Source organism: Camelus dromedarius, chromosome 18 (genome assembly GCF_036321535.1).
Source record: "Camelus dromedarius isolate mCamDro1 chromosome 18, mCamDro1.pat, whole genome shotgun sequence".
Classification (NCBI taxonomy): domain Eukaryota; kingdom Metazoa; phylum Chordata; class Mammalia; order Artiodactyla; family Camelidae; genus Camelus; species Camelus dromedarius.
The window spans coordinates 43,927,677-43,950,718 of record NC_087453.1 but is presented as its reverse complement, the minus strand read 5'-3'; the positions used below and the strand labels follow the sequence as shown (position 1 = coordinate 43,950,718).

At 51.0% G+C, this 23,042-nt stretch overlaps 1 protein-coding gene across 1 annotated transcript in view; it reads right to left on the bottom strand.

The window, feature by feature from the left end:
• Positions 1-2,954: 2,954 nt before the first annotated feature.
• Positions 2,955-23,042, bottom strand: part of DTD1 (D-aminoacyl-tRNA deacylase 1) — a 122,598-nt gene continuing 102,510 nt past the window's right edge. The window contains exons 5-6 of the mRNA XM_031434310.2: positions 12,933-13,104; positions 2,955-3,531 (exon numbers count right to left, since the gene is read on the bottom strand). Coding sequence (XP_031290170.1) covers positions 12,952-13,104 — 153 coding nt within the window. The 3' untranslated portion in view covers positions 2,955-3,531; positions 12,933-12,951. The remainder of the gene's footprint in view (positions 3,532-12,932; positions 13,105-23,042) is intronic.

Here is a 23,042-nt window from a genome sequence, read left to right as displayed (position 1 = left end):
TGTGTTGGGGTGTCTGTTGGAGGAGCTTCGGGTGAGAGCCCCCTGCAGCAGGAAGACGGGCCTGGGCCGCCCTCCAGAGGGGTTGAGATCTGCAGGGCAAGGTGGGGCTGGCCCGGGGGAGGGAGAGGTGACAGGTGCAGCACCTCGAGGGGTGAGAGATGAGGGGGTTCAGACAACTGCCAGCAGGTGGGTAGGACCAGATTCAGGGCAGGGCATGTGGGGACACGGGCAGAAACCAGACTGAGCAGTGAGCAGGGGCAGGACCCTCGGGGGCCCAGGGACGTCCCGGCCGAGCGCTCAGCCTTCATCATGTGTGCCTGCGTCTTCTCCAGGCTGACTTGTTCTCGTTCTTCAGCAGTTTCTCGTGAGACATGGCCTTGAGCATGACCTTGAGGGTGAGTGCAGCTCTGCCCACGCGGTGAGCCCAGGGCCTCTCGACAGTGTGTCCCTGCTCAGCAGCCTCTGGGTTGAGTCCCGGCCGTGCTGCTCACTCACTGCATGACCTCAGCGAATTTTATCTGTTCCTTCTGCCCGTAGGTGTCCACCTCCGCTCAGGCTGTGGCCGGGCAGGGAGGATGCCTTCCCCGGGACCACCAAGCATGAGGCGATGCTATGGAGTGTCCAGCCCCAGAAGGCGTCTTTATTTGGTCTACGTTTTATGTCTCCAGAAGAGCTTGGTCTCCTATAAAGTAAACCACGGAAGGCAAGATTAAACGGCCCCTGCTACCAGTGTCATCGGGCAGTGCTCTGTTTAAAGTCCCAGGCCTGTGGTCTGCCAAGACCTCTCAGAAAAGCCATACATGGTACGATTCCCTCTCCCGTCCTCGGTCAAATGATGTTTTAATGGGCAATAAACAGCAAGCTTTATAAATAAGCACAAAGGAGGAGCCAGAGATGGGGGGGGGGGTTGTAAAGACTGGGAATTTTATACTCTGCAAATGGAACTGCACCCAGAATCCAATTGTAGCCATTAGCCCCGCAGTGAGACTTGGACACGACCTTCAGAAAGACAGGGAAGGGGCTGGGGAAGGCAGAAGTTAACCACCTCTGTGATTCCGCTGTGGACGTCATGGGGTTTCTTCTTCATAACCTTGCCTTGTGGTTGGGTCTGACCCCTTCAGCCCGCCTTCGGTGTACACACTGCTTCTGCTCTGTTGCTGGGAGCTGAAGGTGACCTTCAGGATGATGGAAACGCTTCCTTCCATCCAAGGCTACAAAAGTAGCAAACATTTCCTGACATTTACCCTGCTCTTCATACTGCCAGGGAGGGAAGGTTTTTAAATTACAGTCGGCCCTCTGTATCTGCAGACCTGAAGCTGCAGATGAGGGCCGACTGGACGACGTCGTTTTCTATAAGGGACTTGAGCATCTACGGATTTTGGTATCCAAGGGGCGTCCTGGAACTTTTATTAAAACAAGTAAAAGATCTCCCCACACATAAGGAGGCTCAGAACTTCTGGTCAAACGCCCCCAAACTCGTCATCCACTTTTGAACTGCGTTGTTAGAAAGCTTTCATATTTCAAGCCAGCGTCTACGTGAATGCAACTTAATGTCATTGCTCCTAGTTTTCTTTCTGACCCAGCGTCTCCTACATGTCTCTCAGATATTCAGAGTTTTGTGTTTTTCCAATTCAGCTCGTCTCCCTTTATGGTCTGCAGACCCTTCAGCAAGCTGACCACGTGACCCTGCTCACACTGGGATTTGTCCAAATCCCTTGGACATGGGATCCAGGACAGGACTGTGAACTACAAGGCTCACGCCACTTCACCACCATCCAAGTGTTGAGCCATCGGCTCTGGTCTCTGTGCCATCTTCTCGCCCGGTACCCCAAGGACAGGCTGCCGCTCTCTGTCAGTGAGCGTGCGTCGGCGGGGATAAAACACGGCGGTGGGGAACTGTCTGACAGGTCTGCCCAGCGAGTCCACGACTCTACAGCCGAATTTACAAAACTGGGGTTTCGAGTAACTTTAACCTGAATTTGAACCCACTCTGTAAAAGCCGGCTCAGGCCACTGAAACAGGAGAGCTTCCTGGACCTCACCGCCCGTGAGGTGGGGCACTGACCGGGGATCTGCGTCTGGGACGTCATGATTCCACCTCGACAGGTTTATGCCATCGTGGATCCTCCTGGACCATCGGTATCAGGTCAGAATAAAGCAATGTGGCAGGTCCCTTTCCACCTCTGTATTCCAAGTACTTGCATGTGCAGTGGAGATGTGATTTGAGCTTTTATTCCTTCACATTTGCCAACTATGTCTTTATTTGAAGTAGGACCACTGGGTCAGACTACAGGGACGCGGAAGTAATTATAAAGGTCACGGGTGCAGCATCACAAAAATGCCAAATACGGATGTCTCTTCTATAGATGGGCAAGAAGTGTTTCAAGAGAGGATAACTCTTTATATAAGCATTAACGTATTATAGATGTTACACAAATGTACACTGCATATAGTAATATTCATGCATATTACTTCTGACATCATACAATGTCTGAAAATGATCACTCTGGTTGAACCAGTAGATTAAAACTAACTGAAAAACTGGTTGGAAGAACATGCTTCTTTCTTCACAGGACGGTGGGGATACGGACTTGGATGTACAGACAACCATGCGGCTCCAGGAAACGGGGCATGTGTATGGCCTTCCTCCCACGTGCCAGAGGTGGACAGCTCAGAGGCGGCGGCCACCGGTGGTGTCAGCCTTCCGGCCTTCCTGAGGATGGATTCCCCTCCCATGTACACTCCCCTCTCCTGCCTTCTCATGGCCACGTAAAATGTCTTCAGCTGTAAATGACCGCAGACAGCCTCTCACCACAGAGCCGGGGGTCTGTGTGGACCCCTCAGGAAGGCCTCGTGCAAAAAGGGTTAGTGAAGTGTAGATATGTCAGATACAGCATGTTTCTACAGACAAAATCCTTACAGAAGAACATAGCGGGATTTGTTTAAAGCATAAAGTGGTTTGTTGAGGTTTGGAGTTTTTTTATTTATTTTTAGAAAAAAGAGAAAATGTACAAGATGCGAAGGTCTCACATAATACATTATCACTGGTGACTGTTCTCTGCACCGTAACGGGAGCCCTGGCTTAGCCAGCACTGGGGAAACACAGACAGCATGAATGCATTTAAGACTCACCACGGACACGCAGAAATACACCACAGTGTGAAAGGAGGACTCGATGGCAAATGACGTTGGGCCAGCCTGTTCCAAAAGCAAGCCAAGATATCAGAGGCGCCAACACGGCCCTTCTGTGGGGGAGGCATGGGTGGAGCCTCGCTGCCCGGGCGTGGGGCGCATCCCCCAACGCTGGCAGCACCCACTTCCTCTATTAAATCACAGCAGTGACAGCAAGCGTTAACGCTCCTTTGGTGTTTTGTTTTTGTGTTTGTTTTTTGTTTTTGCAGGGCTAATCAGGGTCCCAGTTTCTTACTTCCATCTTCCTTTTCAGGATTCAGTTCCAAATCCTTCAAGTACTGTAGGTGCCTAGCATCTCTCATGAATTTTTCAGGATCCAGTTCTGCCCAATGATAACGCACTAAAAAGAACAAAGATCAGACACGTTACTCAGAAGAGTCCCAAAATCTGCCTTCAAATTCTATTAAAATATGTGACCAAGCATAACAGAATAGCTGGAGACACCCTTTCGAGTTCATATAACAAGAGCACGACATGGTTTCACTTTACTGTAAGAAAACCGGCTGTGTTGTCATGTATAAAGCCAGATACCTGGAAAATGACTGTAACTCAATAAAAAATGTTAGGAAAAAAAAAACACATTAGAAAAAAAAAAAAAGGCCAGATACCTTCTCACCAAAGAGACACAGTTTACTAGCACTTCGCTCTTAGAGCTCACAAGACACCAACCAAGTATCTGGGAATTAAACAGCACACTTCTAAATGGCCCTGGCATCAAAGAGAAGTCACATGGCAAATCAGGAAACATTTTAAAGTGATTGAAAATGAAAATACAACAATCAAAATTTATGACGTTCACCCGTGGCAGTGCTCAGAGGGAAATTCATAGCATTAAGTGCTTACATTAGAAAAGAAGAAAGATTTCAAGTCAATAATCTTGAGTTTCCACCTTAAGGAACTAAAAGAAAAAAGCAAAGTAAACCCAAAATGAGCAGGAGGAGGGAAATAATAAGAGCAGGAAGTAATGAAATTTCAAACAGAAAAACAAAAGAGAAAATAAATGAAAAGATTAATAAAACCGGTAAGCTTCTTGCCAGACCTACCAAGAAAAAAGAGAAGATGCAAGTGACAAATGTCAGGAATCAAAGAGGCCACATCAGCACAGGCTCCACAGACAGTAAAAGAATAAAAAGGATGTGTCGCCAACAACTTCATGCCACAAATTAGACAATATGGATAAAATCCCTTGAAAAAAACAAAAGTCTCATTTCCAAATTCTTTTAACAATGAGGGAAGGCGGGGTGGGGGGGGGAGCCTACAGGAAGCACAGGGACAGGGTACAAACCAAACACTTAATCGTGGGATATGTTTAATCCTGCTCAAAGGATGGCAGCTTCTTCAGTATAAAATGTCCAAGTGTCTTGAGTTGCCACTTGTAATTCTGAGCTTACGACAAAAACCAGCCGGGCCTGCCAAGACTTGTGAGGCAGGCATTTGTCATAAGTTTAACAAAACTCCAGACTTAACGGAGCAGTTTCTACTCCCTCAGATCTGAACTCTAATTGGATGAACTTCGGTAAAATCAAGATGACCGCAGTTTGCACGTGGTGATGCCGCATCTGTGAGCTTGCTTCCCGATGCACCCAGCACAGGCCACGTTCTTGAGAAACATGCCTCAGTGGAATTATCAGCCCTCCGCTCCCCAGCCCAGCTTGGCACCGAGGTCCCCGTGCTCACAGGAGAAGCGCCAATGGGAACTGCAGCTAATCCACATTCTTCGGGTCTGTTTGGTCCCAACAAGGGATCAAAATTTGCCCCAGGCCTCCCCTTGCGCTCTGAACCCCACCGGCAACGTTCTGCACTCATTCCTAAGAGATACCTGAAACCCACGAGGGAATACACAGCGTCATTCCTGGAGACCGTACTACTGCCATTTTAAAGGCAAGAAAAACAACCCATTTGCTCCTCTATTTTAATCAAAATATTAACCCAAACTTAAGAACCTAGGGCCTTTTAATACCTCTTTCCACACCTGCAATACTAATAACTGAAATCCTGAAACTGGTTCCCACATTCCACCTTTGGGGAACAACTGTATTTTCTTGGCACAGATTAAGACCTTTATTTTTTAATTTAAAGTGAGCTTTGAGATTTTGCTTGAATACATTATTCTTCTATGTTTACTCCAGTTAAAGATTCTACATATTTTAATGCATTGGGATAAGAAATTTATGCTTCGAATGTTTGATGTGCAGATAGAAATTATAAGGTTTACTGCAAAAGAATAAATGATCTAAAAAAATCCATGGTATTCTGTTAGATGATAAAAGCAGTATACATTATACATACAGATGTCTCTAACTTTGTGAAATCAGAGAAAGAGACACAGAATTATCTGCTTAGAGAAAATACCAGAAAAGCATTATGTTAATAATGACTATCTTAGGATAATGAGATGGTAGATGCCTTTCAGTCTCTTCACTGAGCATTCTGACATTTCTGAAATTTTCTATAATGAGTGAGCATTAATTTTGGAATTAAAAAATGGCTTTCAAAAGAAAGGTTTTAAAAGAAAGATGGTTCCAGTTCCCTCCCAGAGAATGACAGAGCTGGACAGGATCCGGAAAGGTTTCACCCAGGGGTTCTCGAAGTTTTTAGGTGAACCACTCAGGCACAGGGACCTTATAAAGCATGAAACCTGAAGGGTTTACGACTGAGTGTGCCTTCAGAATTAACTGTGCCACTACGAGGAGCCGCATCAGGCAGCACTACTCACAGCACCAGGCGAGCACCGTGAGTGACCAGCTCCCTCGCTGATGCGAGAGCCTCTGGCCAGCAGCAGACACGCTCCCACCTGGAAGCCTCTGCTCCACCACGAGACGTGGATGGGTCAAGAGATGCTGCTTCTCATTTCCAACCTCACTTTTAACAAATGCTCCTTCTCATTTCTTTGAACACAACCACAGAAACACTGAGAGGCAGGTTACGGTTGTCAACTGGAATAGCTGGGGAGCATGGAGCTCACACAGCAGGAGGCACGAACGGGGAGGTGGGAGTGTCCACTTGCCGTGAGGTCCACTCGCCAGATTAGAAGCACCAAGCAGAAGTCACATTCAAGCTGATAAACGGTTCTCCAGGAAGAAAGGGACCACTGAGGCTTGAAATTGAGAAACCCTGGAGGAGGGGTAATGTGCCCACCCGTGAGAGCCACTGAGAGGACGATGTCCATTTCCAAATGCATTTTTTGGATGTCCCTGTAAGCCAGGCGAACTGTTTCAGGGCCCACGTGACCTGCAGGCTGGGGGCATCTGGCAGGTAGTGGGAAGATGTGTCTGACAACCTGGCGCCGCAATTTCCCAGCCTCATGAAAGAAGCTGTGGGGTGGTTTTCTTTCACTGCCTTCAGACTTCGGGGAAAGTGGGGGATAGTCAAGGATCCGGAGCCAGGAATCCCTCAACAGCCTGGTTAAACGCCGAGTCTCTCAAAGATGTGTCAGGCCGTTCGAGCAACCAGAAGACGTGAGTGCCAGAGTCAGGACACACACACACACACACACACACACACACACACACACCCACACCACAGACCTGCTCCCCAAAGCACCATCGAAAGAATGGAGTATTATTTATTTATTTCAGGTCATGGCTGGGAACCTGACATGAGCTCATTTACACGGAAAGGCAGGCTGTTCATGCAAAAGCATGAGTCGCCGGGAAGCTGACGTTATCAATGAAGGATTCACACGGCCCTTCTAGCACCGCAGAGACTCCACTGGACTGTAAGAGGAGGGACTCCCTTCCTGTGCACGACACGATGGTCCTGACTTGGTGACGGGAACATGAGAACAGCGATGTGATTTCTAACTGAGAAAGGAAAGCCTGGTGTGAACCAATAAAGCAAGAAGGAAACAAAAGACTGACGTCACCTGATCATGGAAGGAACAAACTCTGACAGCAGTTAGTTTTTATGTTTTGGCTTAAATGCTACCTCATGTATGTCTAATGTATATTTGTATATATTTAACCACGCTAGTCTTACTGAACTTACAGAGGTCCAGATGCTGGTCTCAAAATCTTAATTTGCTCCGTCTAGGCTAGGCTGTCCAAGTGAATTTTCTGCAGTGATAGATTGGTCTCTGTCAGCTCTGTCCAGGATGGCAGCCACCAGCCATACGTGGCTACGGTGACTGAGGAAATTAAGTTCAAATTCGATTTAATTTTAATTAACTCGCATTTATATATCCACACGCAGTAGCGCCTACTGCGTTAGCAAACTCTAGGTTATCAGTACTAGCTTTGTACTTCATCAATAAACAGAATCACTAACTGTGGCCAGCTGCCTGCCAGCTTACTTTTAATAATAAGGCAGCTGAGGTACAAGCCTGGGCACGGAGCGAACCCAGCCTCACTGCCGGTAAAGTGATAGAGTGCACGCCTGTATTGGTGAGGGAGCAGCCCGACCTCCTGCCCAACAAAGCCCAGAACAGCACTCACAGGCGGGGAACAGCAGCCGCCTCCCAGTGAGACAAGGGAGAACAGGGCAGGACATAGTGTTGGGAGAAAGACTGCTTTAAATTTCCCACAGGTATTGAAAGACAGACGTTTACAGATGCCAGAAGCTCAGAAAACCCAAGCGGACATCAGAATGAGACTTAGGTATTTAACACAGATGTTGGAATTATCAGACAAGGAAAAATAACTACCATTAATATGTTAAGGGCTCTAATGGGGAAAGTAGACAACACACAAGAACAGATGGGTGATGGAAGCAGAGACGGAAACTCCAAGAAAGATTCGACAGGAAGCAGAGGACGCTTTTGACGGGCTCATCAGCAGACTGGACACAGCCAAGAGAGGAGTCAGTGGGCTTGAAGACAGGTCAGTACAAACTTCCTAGACTGAAACGCAAAGAGAGAAAGGAGTGGCGGGGTGGCAGGGGGAACCGGCCAGCCAAGACCTGTGGGGCAACTGCAAAAGGTATAACATACACATAACTGGAATACCAGAAGGAGAAGGCAGAGAGAACAGAGGTAACAATGGCCAAGAGTGGCCCAAACTTAATGACAGAAGACTCCAAATCACAGATGCAGGAAGCTCAGAGAACACCAAGCAGGAACCACACCTAGGCAAATCATACTCAAACTACAGAAAAACAAAGACAACATCTTGAAAGAAGCTGGGGGCGGAGCGGGGGTGGGGGAGCATGGCTGTGAACCCAGGTTACCTGCAGCAGAACAGGGGTGAGAATTACAGAGGACTTCTCCAAAGAGACTATGCCAGTAAGAAGACGGTGGGGTATTTAAAGTTTTAAGCCAAATACCACCACCCCCAATCTAGAATTCTTTACCAGCAAAATTATCCTTCAGAAATGAAGGAGAAATAAAGAGTTTCTTTGATCTGCAAGAAATGCTGACACAATACAGGTCAGAAACTTGGATTCACATAATGAAAGAAAGAGCATCAGAGATGAAATTAAGGTAAAATATGATCTTTTCTTTTTCTTATTCTTTATTCAACTAAAAAATTATTTATAAATTAATAATGGTAACAACACCTTGGGTGGCACAGCGTATATAAAGTGACATGGGTGCCACGAGGAGCAGGAGGGACGAGAAACGCTGCTCATGGAGCGGCTGCACACACGGGAGGCGGCCGGGGGATTTGCAGGGGGGCTCAGATTAGTTAAAAATGCAGATTGCAAACTCAAGGGCAAACACTAAAAAAGGCTGTCTAGAGTTAAAAAAAAAAATAAAACATGACCTCCAAGGCACAGCTAGTCTCCTACCATGAAACACCAGCACAGGGACTTGGAAGAGTGACACGAAGGTTGACACAGAGAAGCAAAGTGAAGCTCCGGGAATGACGAGGCTCCTGCCTTCATCGGGGGGAGAAAAACCAGCGGGAAGTGACGGAACATCCTTTTAACAGAAAACACACACACAGCCGCACGCACAAGCACCCAAGCCCACGGGGAAGAACCGCGCTGAGCTGGGGCGCGTCGTACTGCCCAAAGGTCAGGCTGAGAAAGCAACCAGATGGCAGCTCCAAAACACGCCCCTCGTTTGGTTTCGAGTGCTGACATCTGAGGACAGGCATGCGGGGTGCTGGTCAGGAGCGGGCCCCTAGCTTGCACACCCTAATGACAGCAGCCAAGTTAATCCTCAAATGAGGCGACACTCGAGCCTGCAGTCAGAAGCAGAAAGCACCCGCCCAGGGAGAGGCGGCCCTCGGGCCTTCAGCTGTGGGCCCGAAGGGGGGCCAAGCTGCAGCCCCACAGAGAACCGGGAGTGCTCCCAGCAAGGTGAGGAGCCTGCAGGAGGGCGACGGAGGACAAAATTGGGCGCGAGCGTTAGCGGCTCGTGTCCATTCGGTAAAACAAGAAACGTCTGCAGTGTGAGCGAGACACGGCAACCCCCCGGGACTGTCCTCTGAACCGGAGGCTTTGGACTTGTTTTCAAAGAAAAATACGCCCAAGATCATGCAGTTTCTCGTCCCATTTTCCTTCCCTCTCATGCCTTCAGAGCTCAAAGCTGCTCCCCTTGGGGCCTGGGAGGCTCCCGAGGGGCCTTTCTGTTGTTCAAGAAAAGCAAGTGAAACCTGCAGCTCCCTCACTGGGTGGGGGGGGGGGGGGTCACCACCTAGCGCGCCCTCACAGATACCTGAGCACTGGGTGGTGGCTTCGTGGGTCTCCCGGGATGACAAATTTCAGCAGAAGGGGCAACAAAAGTTCGTGGGCCACAAAACCCTGAAATACATCATTGAGTACCAGCTGTCATTGAGTCCAACCCCTTGAGGTCTGCAAATCCGGGAGCATGGCTCAAGCCCCACCACTCCCCAGTCCTCGCTGGCTGGGGTGTCTCCGAGGGCCCCTCACTGCCACCCAGGCCTGCGCGCCTGCACCAGCCCCCAGGCCTCTGCTGCCGCCTCTGGTTTGAATAATTGCAACTGGACACCGGCCTTAAACTGTCAACAAAGGAACGATTTTCTTCCGAAATGCATGCCCAGCCCTCCTTTGATTTCTGCAACAGCCTTGCAACTGGCCTGTGGCTTCCAGCCTGCTCCTCACAGCTGCCGGACTGATCTTGTTAAACTTTGGATCGTGCTCTTGGTCCAAAACAGCCCAGACGATACTACATAAATGTGCAAGGAAAACATGGCTCCTGCATTTCCGTGGGCCCATCCTAACGTCCTCGGGAGCCTCCATCCCACTGAGCGGCAGCAGGCAGGATCCTGAAGGCACAGGAAGTCTGTCTCATCTTGGTGTCAAGACAGCCGCGTCCTCAGTGCCTCTGAGGCTCAGCACCTGGGCCCTGCACACGGCACCAAGGGACATGCGGCTGCTCAGGGCCCAGAGGCCCCGGCTCACCTGGCCTCCCCTTGGGGCTCACTAGCACGCCAGAGACCCACATCTCAGACAGAGGCCACGTGGAGGGTACGGCTGAGACCCGCAGGCACTGTCAGTGTTATCTGAGGGCTGAGGCCACAGCCCCCCGGCCTCTGTGTCTCACAGCCTCGAGGGCTCACCTCACCCATCCCGCCAAGACCCACGGGCAGCCCACTGGGCCCAACGCAGCCCCGTTCTGCACCCAACGGGCCGGCCAGGCCTTCCCTCCCTCCTCTGCCCGCCGGCGACCGTGTCCTGCCGCCCCTTCTAGTGGAGCGGGGGCTGCCTGCACACGGTGTCCATCCACAGCCCCTCTGCCTGCCCCTCGCCCCGGCCCGCTGGGCACCTTGGCTCGTGGCCACCCACCTCTCCCAAAGGCACTGAAGGGCCTGAGTTTTACTCGCTTGGCTAATAGACGGAAAACCAAGGAAGCAGAGATTGAATAACTTCCTCACTGCCACGCAGAAATTGGCAGGATTCACAGAAGCACTCGACGAGTTTCTGAGTTACTGCCGGACCCACTGAACTAGCCTAATTACAAGGCTGACTTCCAGAGCCGCTCTGAGCACTGCCCTATGGCGCACACTGCGCCCCCGGATTCTGGATGTCTGGACAGGCTGTAAGTTGGGAGCACTAGCAGTATTTCTGGTGACAAAGCTGAGCAGCTCAATGATGAGCCTCACAAAGCCTTGGAGGGGGCGGGAATGGAAGTCTCACGTGACACAAATGCCACACAGAACGTTACTGTGCATTCGTGAGTACATAACTGATTTATGCACCAAATACCACATTTCAGGAGACTCTCCCCAACTCATAGCAACAGTTTCAGTTCACGTAAGAAGCAATGGCTTCAGGCAAGCACATTAAGATGAAGAACAAGGAGGGGCTTGTGACTGTGGCAAACGAGGCTGAGGGTGAAGGGGCACCCCCAACCCCTGCTTCACTGTCACGTGAGTGAGTGAGACACGTGAAGCCAGACCAGTGAGTGCAGCTGTCACCTCCCTGCAGTGCCACCCAGATAGAAACAGTGACCAGGGGAAGTCAGCGGGACACTACAGGATTTATTATCCAGCATGGCCCCCCCTGAAAACTGTGACTCAATGACCCATCCTTCCCAAGACCCCCGTCCTGCCCCGTGGCTCTGCTCAGGGCTGCAAGCTGGTCCCACTGCACCCAGCACGCTGTGGGTTCTGAGATCTGTGTCAGCACCAGGCGACATGCGACCCAGTGTGGACTGCTTTCTTAGATAGACCTCTAACCCCACCCCGTTCTCAGGGCGGAAACCATCCACGAACGCTCTCTCACAATCTGGCGCCACCAGGACGAACCCGTCAGCTGACTTGATTTGGACCACGGTCTACAAGCTGAAGGCTCCGAAATGCATGCCCAGCCCTCCTTTGATTTCTGCAACAGCCTTGCAACTGGCCTGTGGCTTCCAGCCTGCTCCTCACAGCTGCCGGACTGATCTTGTTAAACTTTGGATCAAATTCTGTCACTTGTGCACTTAAAAGCTTTTCAAGGTCCCTCATCACCCTAGGACAAAATCCAAATGTCTCACAGCTGCACACTAGACCCTTTATGACCCGGAAACTTCCTCCTCTTCCACCGTCAGAGAAGCTCCCTAGACAACACCTGCCTTGGACCACTCTTCACTGCCTCTGCTCCAGAACTCGTCTGTCCTGCGCTCCCCGCCAAAGTCTGCACCTGCTCTTCCCTGGGCTTAGGCAGCTCCCTGCACCCCCATCTCCCCATTTCTGTATGTCCTTCCTGGTCCCGTTCCAGGCTCTGCCTTCCCTGGAGCCTCCCGGGCGTCCCTCTCCACCCTGCCCCACCCCCCGTTGTGGCAGAATCACTTCCACACTCCTCCCTGAACTTGTGAACTCCGGCAGGTGGGAGGTTCTCCAGAATGTGTTCCCTGGGGGCATGGACTTGAGCAAAGGGCCACCAGATGGCTGGGCCAAGCTTTAGAGGCCTCTGATTGCCAGGCAGGGAGGTGGAATCCATGCTACAGGGAACCGTGACACATGCCTGGAAGGGACAAGAATAAAGCCCAGTTTCAGGAAGAGTCAACTGGTCACACCATGCGGGGCGAAGGGAGGGGTGGGAAACTCGAGGCAGGAAATGATGAGAACAAGAGTGGACGGGGCGGGGCTCCTGGTCTGGACCACGCGCCTGCGAACACTCTGGAAACACCGACAGCAGCAGCGGTGGCCGCAGACTCGGGCACACACAGCCGCCTCTGGGCAACCACTCCCCGCATCTCAACTCTCCCTCCACCCCGAAGGCAGCAGATTTAAGGAGGCCGCGAATAAGGGTCCACACAAGGACTCTGCCCCCAAAGCCGGTCTCTCCTCTATCCATCACTGTCGGCCTGGAGTGTGAGGCGTCGAGGTGGCCCTGCAGGGGGCGCCCTCCTACCTGAGTGCGGTCCCCGCGCCTACGGCTCCCGCTCAGAGGACACGTCCCCCTCGGCCCCGCTGCTGGCGCTGCGGTCCTCTTTGTGAGGAGCGGCTCTTTCCTTGCTGGACTCGGAAGGCCCTTTGGCTCTGGTCTTCTCTTTCCTCTGCTGCTGTTTTTCAAGCTTGGACAGCTGGTTATTAAACGAAAAGAAAAAAAAAAGAATTCTTTTACAAACGTGAACGTGTGCCTGTATACCCCAAACCCCGACCACCCCACAGGCAGCCACGGCCGAAAAGGCTTTTTGTCCGATAACCTGTGCCCCCCGGGCTTCCCAAGTGCCAGGCGATACACGGTGGTTCGCAGTCGAGCACCGAAGCCTTCACACAAACATCAGGCGTGTGGTCGCCCTCGGGCGTCCCCCGAGCTCGGCCCGCCCCGCGGTGTCCGGGGTCGGCCCACGAACAGGCCTCCCCGACAGGCCGAGCGGAGCCAGGGAACGAAGGGCCCCAGTCTCTTATCTCCCTTTGACGTCTCTATAGCTTTTTCTCACCAAGTTGTCTTCCCACTGACTGTTTTCCAAAAAGTGATCAAGACACTCCGCTCTTTGCTGAAGGTAAGAGAGAAGGCTGCGAGCAAAGCGCGTGAAGCAGGGTGAGACAGCATCCCACCTCTCCGTCTGTTCCCTGGGACTGAAGCCAGCAGGCTGCGTGGTGGCCACACGGGCCACTGGCCACCAGGCCTTCGCCGACCTCCTCCAGGCCACCCGGGGGATAGGCCTCTGGCGCCCAACCCCCAAGGAACCTGGGGCCACTTCTCCCCTGGCGGCCTCCCCAACCTGTTCAAAGAGACCACAGGCTAGACGGCAGGGAGACAGATCAGCCGACACCCTGAGCCCCGGCGCGGCCACTCCAGAAAGGCCTCTGATAGACTGGTCAGGGGAGCGGGCCACGCTGCGGCCCATGGTGCCTTCTTGGACCAGAGAAGCCACCTGTAACAAAGTCCGACAGATGCGACACCCCATCTCCTGCGCCTCCGAGGGCGGGTCCACGGGCGTCCCCTGCTCATCTGGAAGGGGGCACTCAGGCAGGCTGCTGCCCACGTCCCGAGACGAGAAGAAGAGCCACTGCCACCGAGCTGCCAGGTCACCGCTTGGCTACAGGCAGAGCTCAAGCTAAACCTCTAGACAGACCAACAACCAGCAGCTCTCAGGCTGGTCCAGAAAACCAAACTTACTGAAGACTGACTGACTTTCTTTCCTACTCCCCCAGTACCGCACAGCTGCACAACGAGGCCGGGCAACGTGCTGGTCAGACTTTGCGAACAAAGGCTTCCCTTCACCTGGGACCGAGCGACTCTTCCCAGATAAGCCCCCTGGGGAAGTTCCCACTTGTGTGGACAGGAAGGGTGCCTGGGGGTGTGCGCCGCAGTGTTGTCTGAATTAGCAAAAACCCAGAAACAGCCCAGATGTCCACTGACAGGAGGACAGACAGCTCCGGAGTGGCTGGTCACACAGGGTGACACTACAGAGCAGATCTACGTTATCAACACAGATAAGCCTTTAATCCCGTGTCGTGCAAACCAAATTAAGTTTCAGCGACTATCACAAAACCCTACATGTCGCTAACAGGCAGGTGCAGGACGGACTCGAGCACACAAACCATGCTCAGCACACGAGTTAACTCTGGGGAGAAAGAGAAGAGAATGCGATCAGAGAGCGATGGATGCGTCTGGGCTCTGACTGTAACTGTCAACTTCAGCTTCTGTAGGAACTTCCAGCGCAGGGCTGCTGACCACTGCCACGTGTGAACTGCTCGCTGCCGGCACTCGGACCACCGGCAGGAAGACACTCATGCTGGGATGTAACCCAGCACACAGCTTCCTTCGTCAGAAGAGTCTTCTATGAAAAAGTATCACCACTGAGGTTACCTGTAAGGGATAGGCAGGGGGAGGGCGAGATGCAGGGGGAGGGTGACGAGGGACAAACTGTCAGGTATGGCATAAGCCACAAGGAAGTACACACGCATGGGCACTACGGCCAGTATTTCACAGTCACTGTGAACGGAGTATAACCTTTACAAGTGTGTGAGTCACTACATCGTATACCTGTAACATACAACACTATCAACTATACTTCAATTAAAAGTATGATATTGTAAAATAAATACATAAGTAAATTAAAAAATGGTTAAAAGAAAAAAGTATCACCACCGATCTGTGTGCCTCACAGTGAAGCTGAGCTCCCTGTGGCCTGAGCTCTCTGGCTCACCACGGCCGGGTACCATGCCGCCCCTGCCCGGCACTCTGAGCAGGGACGCCCTTGAGCAAAGACGATGAAGGTTATTAGCGCTGCTTTAATCGAGATGCGACTGGTGTACAACATGATGTCGGTTCCAGGTGTACAATGTGATGACTCGACACTCGCACACCCTGAGAAAGGAGAACGTGAGCACTGGTTAAATCTAAGTAATGGGTACACAGAGCTCCTTGTTAGACTCTTCTTGGCACTATTATTTTTCCGTGAACAATGATTTTTCTCCATGCTATTCTGCCACACATTCCGGAGGAATTTCCTTCATCTAAGATGCCAGCCTTCTTTCCTTGTTTCCCTTTTGGTGTAAAAAGCTTTCTTTTATGAAATGACTGGGACAGTAAACCGGGCTGCTTCCGTCTTGCTCTGTTTCTTGCAAAATGAGCTTGGATTGCATAGTGTGAAGGTACTTAACCTTACTGGGCTGCACACGTAAAAATTCGTAGGATGGTAAACTTTGCTATGTGTTATTTTACAAAAAATTCTCATTGAGATATAATAGACATATAACATTATGTTAGTTTCAGGTGTACAACATAATGACTCAGTATTTGTATATATTGAAAAATGATCACAATGAGTCTAGTTAACATCACCAAAAAAATGTCTTTAATATCTTAGAAAACGTGAAGTCGGCAATCCACGCTTCACCCCTTCCTCCTTTGTTTTCTGTGCTCCTAGCTCGTGAAATCCAGCATCTGGAAATCGACACTCTGCAATGAGCTGCAATAAGTTGTGCTCTGCTGCCAGCAGTTTACAAGCACGGCAGTGTCTGTCCGTGTGCTTACACGCCGTGCGCTTACACATGTGCATCACATGCACAGGCACCTGTAGACACACACACCTTATACACACACACACACAATCATGGACGCGTTCCAAGTTAAGACGCTGAGAAAGCACAATTTTTATTTTAAAAAGAGGCCCTCTCAGTTTTGTTTCCCCTCTTTGGAGGTTAAATACTACAACAATGTGAGTATCACCAGTGACAGAACCAAACCAAGGCCCCCCCACTGCTGGGCGTCAGTCGCACACAAAGGCCTGCTTGTGATGCAGCCAGTTATTCACTCTCTACTCTTCCACGCTGTTGCGAAGCCAGATCCTGGGAGGGTGATGGGGAATAATTCCCGACTAAAACAGGCTTCCCAGACGCTTCTCAAGTCCCCGCAGCACCCATCAGATTCTGCACTGACCCGGAGGTGCCATCGACACCGTGCAAACCTGCAGACACATGGACATGACCTTCCACCCCAGCCCCGTCCCTCTCACCATGGACCGCGCTTGTAAATCATGTGTGAAGTGACAGGCACAGCCCTACAGAGAACACTGATTCTCTTTTGTTATTTATCTTAAAACAACCCCAACCACATGTGGCTCCATGCCTCCAAGTAAAAGTTCTCAGTGAGAACACTGTGAACTAACCTAATAAATTTAAGTCTTTTCTCGGAAAACTTGGAATCCGATGCAGCTAAAATGTGGAATTTACATCTCAAGTCAAGAAAGCAGTTGGATTTTTGGTGGGGAGGAGGGAGGAAACAATTGGAAAGAAAGAAAAGGAGGAAGGAGAGAAACTGGTGCTGCATGCGGACTTGTGCAGAATGTCGTCAGCTTGCAAATGCAGGTGCCCGTGGCGGATAAAACCACTGCAGGTCCGTGAACTCAGGACCTATGGACACCGAAGTGGAGCACTTTGGGGTTTCTGTCTGTTGGCTTGTTTTTTAACCAACTGAGCGTGTCCACATGGCAGAGGAGACAGTGTCCAGATCGTACTGGCTCTGGGGCCTTCAAGAGCAACCCAAACCTTCCAAAGGCAGCTCTGGACCCTGGACAGCGCGAGGGGCCAGGTGACCATCCCGTGGCTGGCCTGCACCTCCGGTGGCGGATCTCTGGAAGGGGAGCCGAAGCAGGAGGGTCTGGAATATCTAGATCCAACCTCCCTAACTCAGGCTTAAGTCCACTGAGAAAAATAAAGGATCTTCTTCTTAATTGAGATGACCATGCCCTAACTGCCCAATGTAATAAACTAGCTGAATACAAAATTACCATGCTCTCCCACAGGGCCTGCAAACTTAATGCCTTGAGGGACCAGGCAGAAGCAAAACGAGTGAAGTAACTGTATAATGCAATAGGGCATAGTGGAGACTGCGGCCATGCTGGAGAGGACAGCTCCCCCTGGGCCCTACCAGGGCATTCCCATTTCTTTTTAAGCATGCAGCCAACAGGGTAGGTGTGGCCCCCACAGGAACCCCACTTTGCACTTCTGCCTGCATCATCCCATTTGCTCGGAACAATCCAGTAACAGTTGTATTCCATCAACATCTTGTGGAGAAGCCGCTGTCGGCTGCCTGCACCACACAGTCATCTTCCTGGCTCCTCCTTCCCTGCTGGCACAAGCAGCTTTGAACTTCAAAGGTGGCCCTGTCTGATACAGGACGGCCCCATGCAGGGGGCAACCCAGGAAAGCAGTTAGCATCAGAGCATCATAGCAGGGAACATGTGGAGGCTGGAGTGCCAGGGTGGGCCCTCTGGGAACACCCAAACCAGCAGGCCGACGGATCCTAGAAGCAGTTTGGACGGGTTCTAGAAAAGTTATTTCTTTGCAAGTCATTTCAGAATAAAACAGGTGCTCAGGGACCCCTGATGGAAGGGTCACTCAGAGTGAGATGGTGTCTTAAACCTGCTCCCAGCACAACTTGGGGAAATGATGTGAAAAGTTACAGCTTCCTGTAGGTGTTTCTGTACCTCCTCCTTCCTAAGTCCAACAAAAACCATTGCAGGTCTTTCTCTATTTTAGACTATAGTTGACTAAAAGGAGCATCTCCTTCCTCAAAGGGCTCATGCACATAACCTGAAATTCTAATTTCGGCCCTGTGAAGTCTGTCTTCACACTAGGGAAATGAATGACCCCTTGGATTGCGACAACCAATTTGTCACCCTGAGCATTCCGAGAAGTCAAGCACAGATATTATTATTCCCAGATTCCTTCTGAGCACGACGGAGGTGGAGGCAGTTCAGAGAGAGCTCACGGCCACGGCCAGGCCTCCAGACTCCTGGTAAGCTTCCAGCCAACCTGGCTCCTTTGGAGCCAACGCTCACCTGGACGGGGGCTTTGGAGGTCAGCCACAGGTCCGGGGCAGCCAACCCCGCTGTGTTCTTGCCAGGACGATGCCAGGTCCAGCCCTGTCTTTGAGTTATTTTAACGCCAGTTATTTCCTGCCAGACTGTTCTGTCCCGCATATAAGCAAAATCTAATTAGAGAGGGAAGAAAATAACAAAAGAAAGGCTCGAGCCCCATGAAGTCAGTTACGAGGATTTTTATAGAGCGTGGTGTGGATGGAAAAGTTCTGTTCCAACCAACCCCTTGCAAAGGTTCCAAGCAGTCTCACGGTGCAAGGCATAAAGATCCAATGACTCTGTGCAATTACGTCTTAAAATACCACAAGGTGTAATGACTCTGAGGGTGCTGGCCCACACCTGCGGCCCCGCTGATGTCAGGAGGCTCAAATGGGCGACCAAGGGAATCTGCAAAGGAAGGACATGCCTGGCTCGTCCCCTGAGAAGGACGGACGGGAGTTAAAGGACAAAATGCCCCCAAACCCATCAGCCTGTGAATCCTTTTCAAGAGCTTTAGAACCTTCAGTCCACAATGCTCACTGTCTCTCCTGTGGCCACCAACTCCCACCACCAGCAAAAGATGCCCCGACTGCATCGAGTCATTTAAACTGGCCGGGGTGACACCCCTCACCCTGCAGAGAATCAAAACGAGCTGACACCAGATAACCGTCTGTTGAAGAACCAGCACACTCAAGGCAATACCTGAGCAAAACGTGCTGCCGAGCACAGAAATGCTCCAGCAACGGTGAGCCTCCCCGGGTGTGGTGAAGCCACCAGACTTCCCTGCGTCCCGTGTGCTCTGCTCGGCCCCGCACACCACGGGCCACCTTCCAGCACCGCTGTGAGACGCAGGAAAGCCTACAGGTCCCAGCACGGCGACCAGAACAGACCACTGCCCCTCCTCGGTGGGCCGGGACACCCTGGGGACGGGGGCTGCACAGGGACGGATGGAGACCTGCACCCAAACTCCGGGAGGGGCACTCCCACCCCGGTCCGATGCTCATGTCGCCCCCTTCAGAAGCGGGACATCTCCTGAGCTCTTGGAAACCCCTGGCCCATGACCTTTTGCTCCTCCCTGTGTCTTTCTGCTACTGACGGGCCAGTGTGGCCGAGGGTGGGAAGGGGAAGGAAGAGAAGGCAAAGTCCAGTCAGCAAATGAATTTTCTGGCAAAAACCTGAGAAGACAGGGGAGTGACACCACTGCGGAATTTTAAACAAGCTGTGGAAATCTACTTCCACAAGATTGTCTCTAGTTGGCCGAGCCATGTTTTAAGACTGGAATTTGTGTTTGGGCGACCTGTTTTATCGAACTGGAACTTGATACGATTTCATACTATGTGATAATTCCGAAAGCTTCTTTTAAAAAAATATCATCGTGTAACGGAAAATCCGACAATATTCGGAGGAGGTTTCCACGCACTGAAGCGCCTGCCGCTAAGTCAACTGCCGTGTTGTGTTATTTTTAAATCAGCTGGCTGCTTATAAAACATGACGAAGCGAAGTCACACGTGGTACCCAATTTCCATACATTAGTAACTCCGCTTGAGGTTTTTGTGGGAATTACAAAAGAAAAATAGAGTCAGGCAAGCAGGCCCCTGTGCCCATCTGAAATCGTGCAAGCTAATTTTATTTTCCAGTTCCCCATTGTTTACACAAACCCTCCGAGGCCTGCAAAAGCAGCAGGGGAAGGCAGGGCGGTCAGTCGTCTTCCACCTTCTTCCTACTCCGCGGCATCTCCCCTCGTCACCTCTGCCGCGCGGGCACAGGCCGCACGGCTCCAGCCTTCAGGGCCTGGTGTGGCTTGTTCTTGGCCCAGGCCTATTTCTCCCAGGGCAGCTGCCTGCAAATCCCCCAAGTTAGTGGCTCACAGCAGATGCTGTCAGGGCCACTGTGTCCCCTAGCCCAGGGGTCACCTGCAGTGTCAGCGGACAGCCACCTGCAAGCCCACGATTCTGGCCTCCTCCAGCCTGAGCGCCTGCACTTTCTGCCTGAAGATGCCAGCTGGCCTGGGCGCGGGGCAGGCAGAGGCGTCCGGAGGCAAACACCTCTGGAGGTGACCTCGGTCTGTGCGAAATGAGGGTTGAGGGGTTCCAGCTCCAGCCTCCTTGGGCCACACTGTGCCACTTCCGAGCTGTGTTCTCCCTGGACCCCAGAGGGCGCCCAGGGATCAGCACATACCCTTTGCAGGGCACCCCCCACCACTCACTTCCACCCTCCATCTGCTTCCTGGGAAGGCTTCTGAAATAAACCACATGTACCTAAATCCTCTCCCTCCAGGGGAGATCCAAGCCAGAAGTATTTTAAATGCCTTGAAGTAAAGCCACATCTTAATGTGATCAGGGGTTATGCGCAACTTGTTTGTCACTGGCCCTTCGCTGACCAGTGTTCTACGCTGGGCACCAGGCCTGGACACTGGAGGGCAATGGCGATGTTTAGGATGACACTGGTGCTGAGAGACACAGCAAAGTGGAGGGACACCGGGGCAGAGCTGAGTGAAACCCTGTGACTTGTCATCACATATGCTAATGCTTAGAAGACTGGTCCCCCCCACACACGGCAAACTATACACTGAGAGCGGAGTCTTACTCTGCGGAACTCCACTCCCTAGCCCCCCTGGGGAACCAGGCACCCACTGCACTTCTGCCACAACGCCCCCCCCCCCCCCCCCGTGGCCTGGGCTCTTCCTTCGCTGGGGGTAACTGGATGAGAAGTAACCATTTCCCTCCCCTGAAAGAGAAGCAGCGGCCATGGCACCTGGGAGGCCAGAGTCCGTCCTCCTTCACTGCCGGCGCCGGGCTCTCCCTCCTCCCTGCCTGCTTACACCTGCCCTTCCGCGCCCATGAGCTGTCTGGAGGCAGCAACAGCAGGCTCCTATTTAGTCAACGTCCACCTTTGCCCTGCGCCACCATCGCCCTCGCGGCTGGCACATGTCTGGTTAATAATCATGAGTGCGGTAACGCTGAAGGAGACACAATCAGTTTCATCACGAGTGCGGTAGCGCTGGAGGAGACACAATCAGTTTCATCACGAGTGCGGTAGCGCTGAAGGAGACACAATCAGTTTCAGTCTTGGTATTCCCGTGCATAATTGGTAACAGAAAACTGTTCATGGGCATTTTAAACTAATAAGTGTTCTTTAAATGATTCAAAATGTTCCTTTAATTTCCAAGAGTCTTAAAAAAATGGGGGGAGGAGCTTTTCTCTGCCCCACTTGGTCTATACATTGTATAAACGCCAACAGAGCAGATTTGGAACCATAAAGAATTATTGTGCAAAATAACACTAATCCAGAAAAGAGGAAGACATGAGATCGAGAAAAACTGCATATGACCTGGGAGAGAAACCAAGGCCAGGACGCTGGGCAGCCAGGGAGCGGCCGGAGTGAGGGCCCCGGAGGGTGGGCTTCCCGAGGAAGGGCCTTCAGAGACAGTGCCTGGGAAACAGAGGTGTGGGAGCAGGAGGAAAAAAGACAGCACTTCCAGGGAGAGTTCAAGAAGAAAAGACACGTCCATTCCCAGAAAAGCAAAAGGCTGAACAAGAAAGAAAAAAATCATAGGACACCACGGGGCTCTGTGGTAACCAGCAGTCAGAGTCACAACAATATAAACACCGTTTACTGATTCAATTAAACTAATATCAAAACACAGGAAAGCTGCAGGGGGTGCGGAGTGAACACTTGGGGGGTGCTAAGTCCTCATCTATAATAGCGTGAAATAAATAGTGTCAAAATTTAATACATTAAGAAATAGTAAAAGTTTATTACTTAGGGGTAGATGGAAAAAAGTACCCAAAGAAAATAGCTTAAAATATGTTAAAATTGACTGTCGGGAAGAGGACAAGGATGAGGGAAAACAGGCAGAAAAGATTATTTTTCATCACAAGCCTTGGTGTGTTATATGATTTTTAATTATGTACATAATTACTTTAATAAGCAATTTAAATTATATTTAAGAAAGAAAACTCATAGTCAATATAGTTAACAACAGATTCAATACTAGGGAAAAAATAATGATTCAGAAAAATCAATTCATGTAATCCTTCCAACACAGAGAGGAAAAGATGATAAGCAAAAAGAGCAGAAACTCAGAAGTCATTTGTAGGACAGGAACTTCAACAGGAGACATCAGAACAGACACAGAAAAAACAGAGACTACAGAAGGACATCCCATGGGCTCAAGCACATCCCGGAAGGACCAACCATCGGGGAAACTGAAGAAAAGAAATCCACACGGAAGGCACTCGTCCTCTCTTCCATACCACTGAGTGCCAGGACAGAGGAGGACCCGGTACAACACCAGTGACCCGGGTCCTGGGTGAACGAAGGAGTGACCTCGTGATGCAGACAGACATGCAGACGGACAGAAGGAAGCCAGCAGCCAGCCCCCAAGGCAGACCTGCAGGGCCTGAGGGGCACAGACGGAGGCCCAGACATTCCCTGTCAGCCAGGACATGCCCAAACTCGCAAGCATTCCGAAACTGTTATGGCCATTCCCATTCTTAAGAAAACAAATGCACGAGTAAATTACTCACAGAAGGACTCCAGCCTCTTGAGAGAGTAATAAAGAAAATTGCATTAAGTAATGTAACCCATGAAACTGGAGTTATACGAGTCCCACAACTAATTGGTGAAGAAAATATAAAACACAAACGAGAAATTAATCAAACTTTTCAGGATCTAAAATCAGTTTTAGATTCACAAGCAGTTTT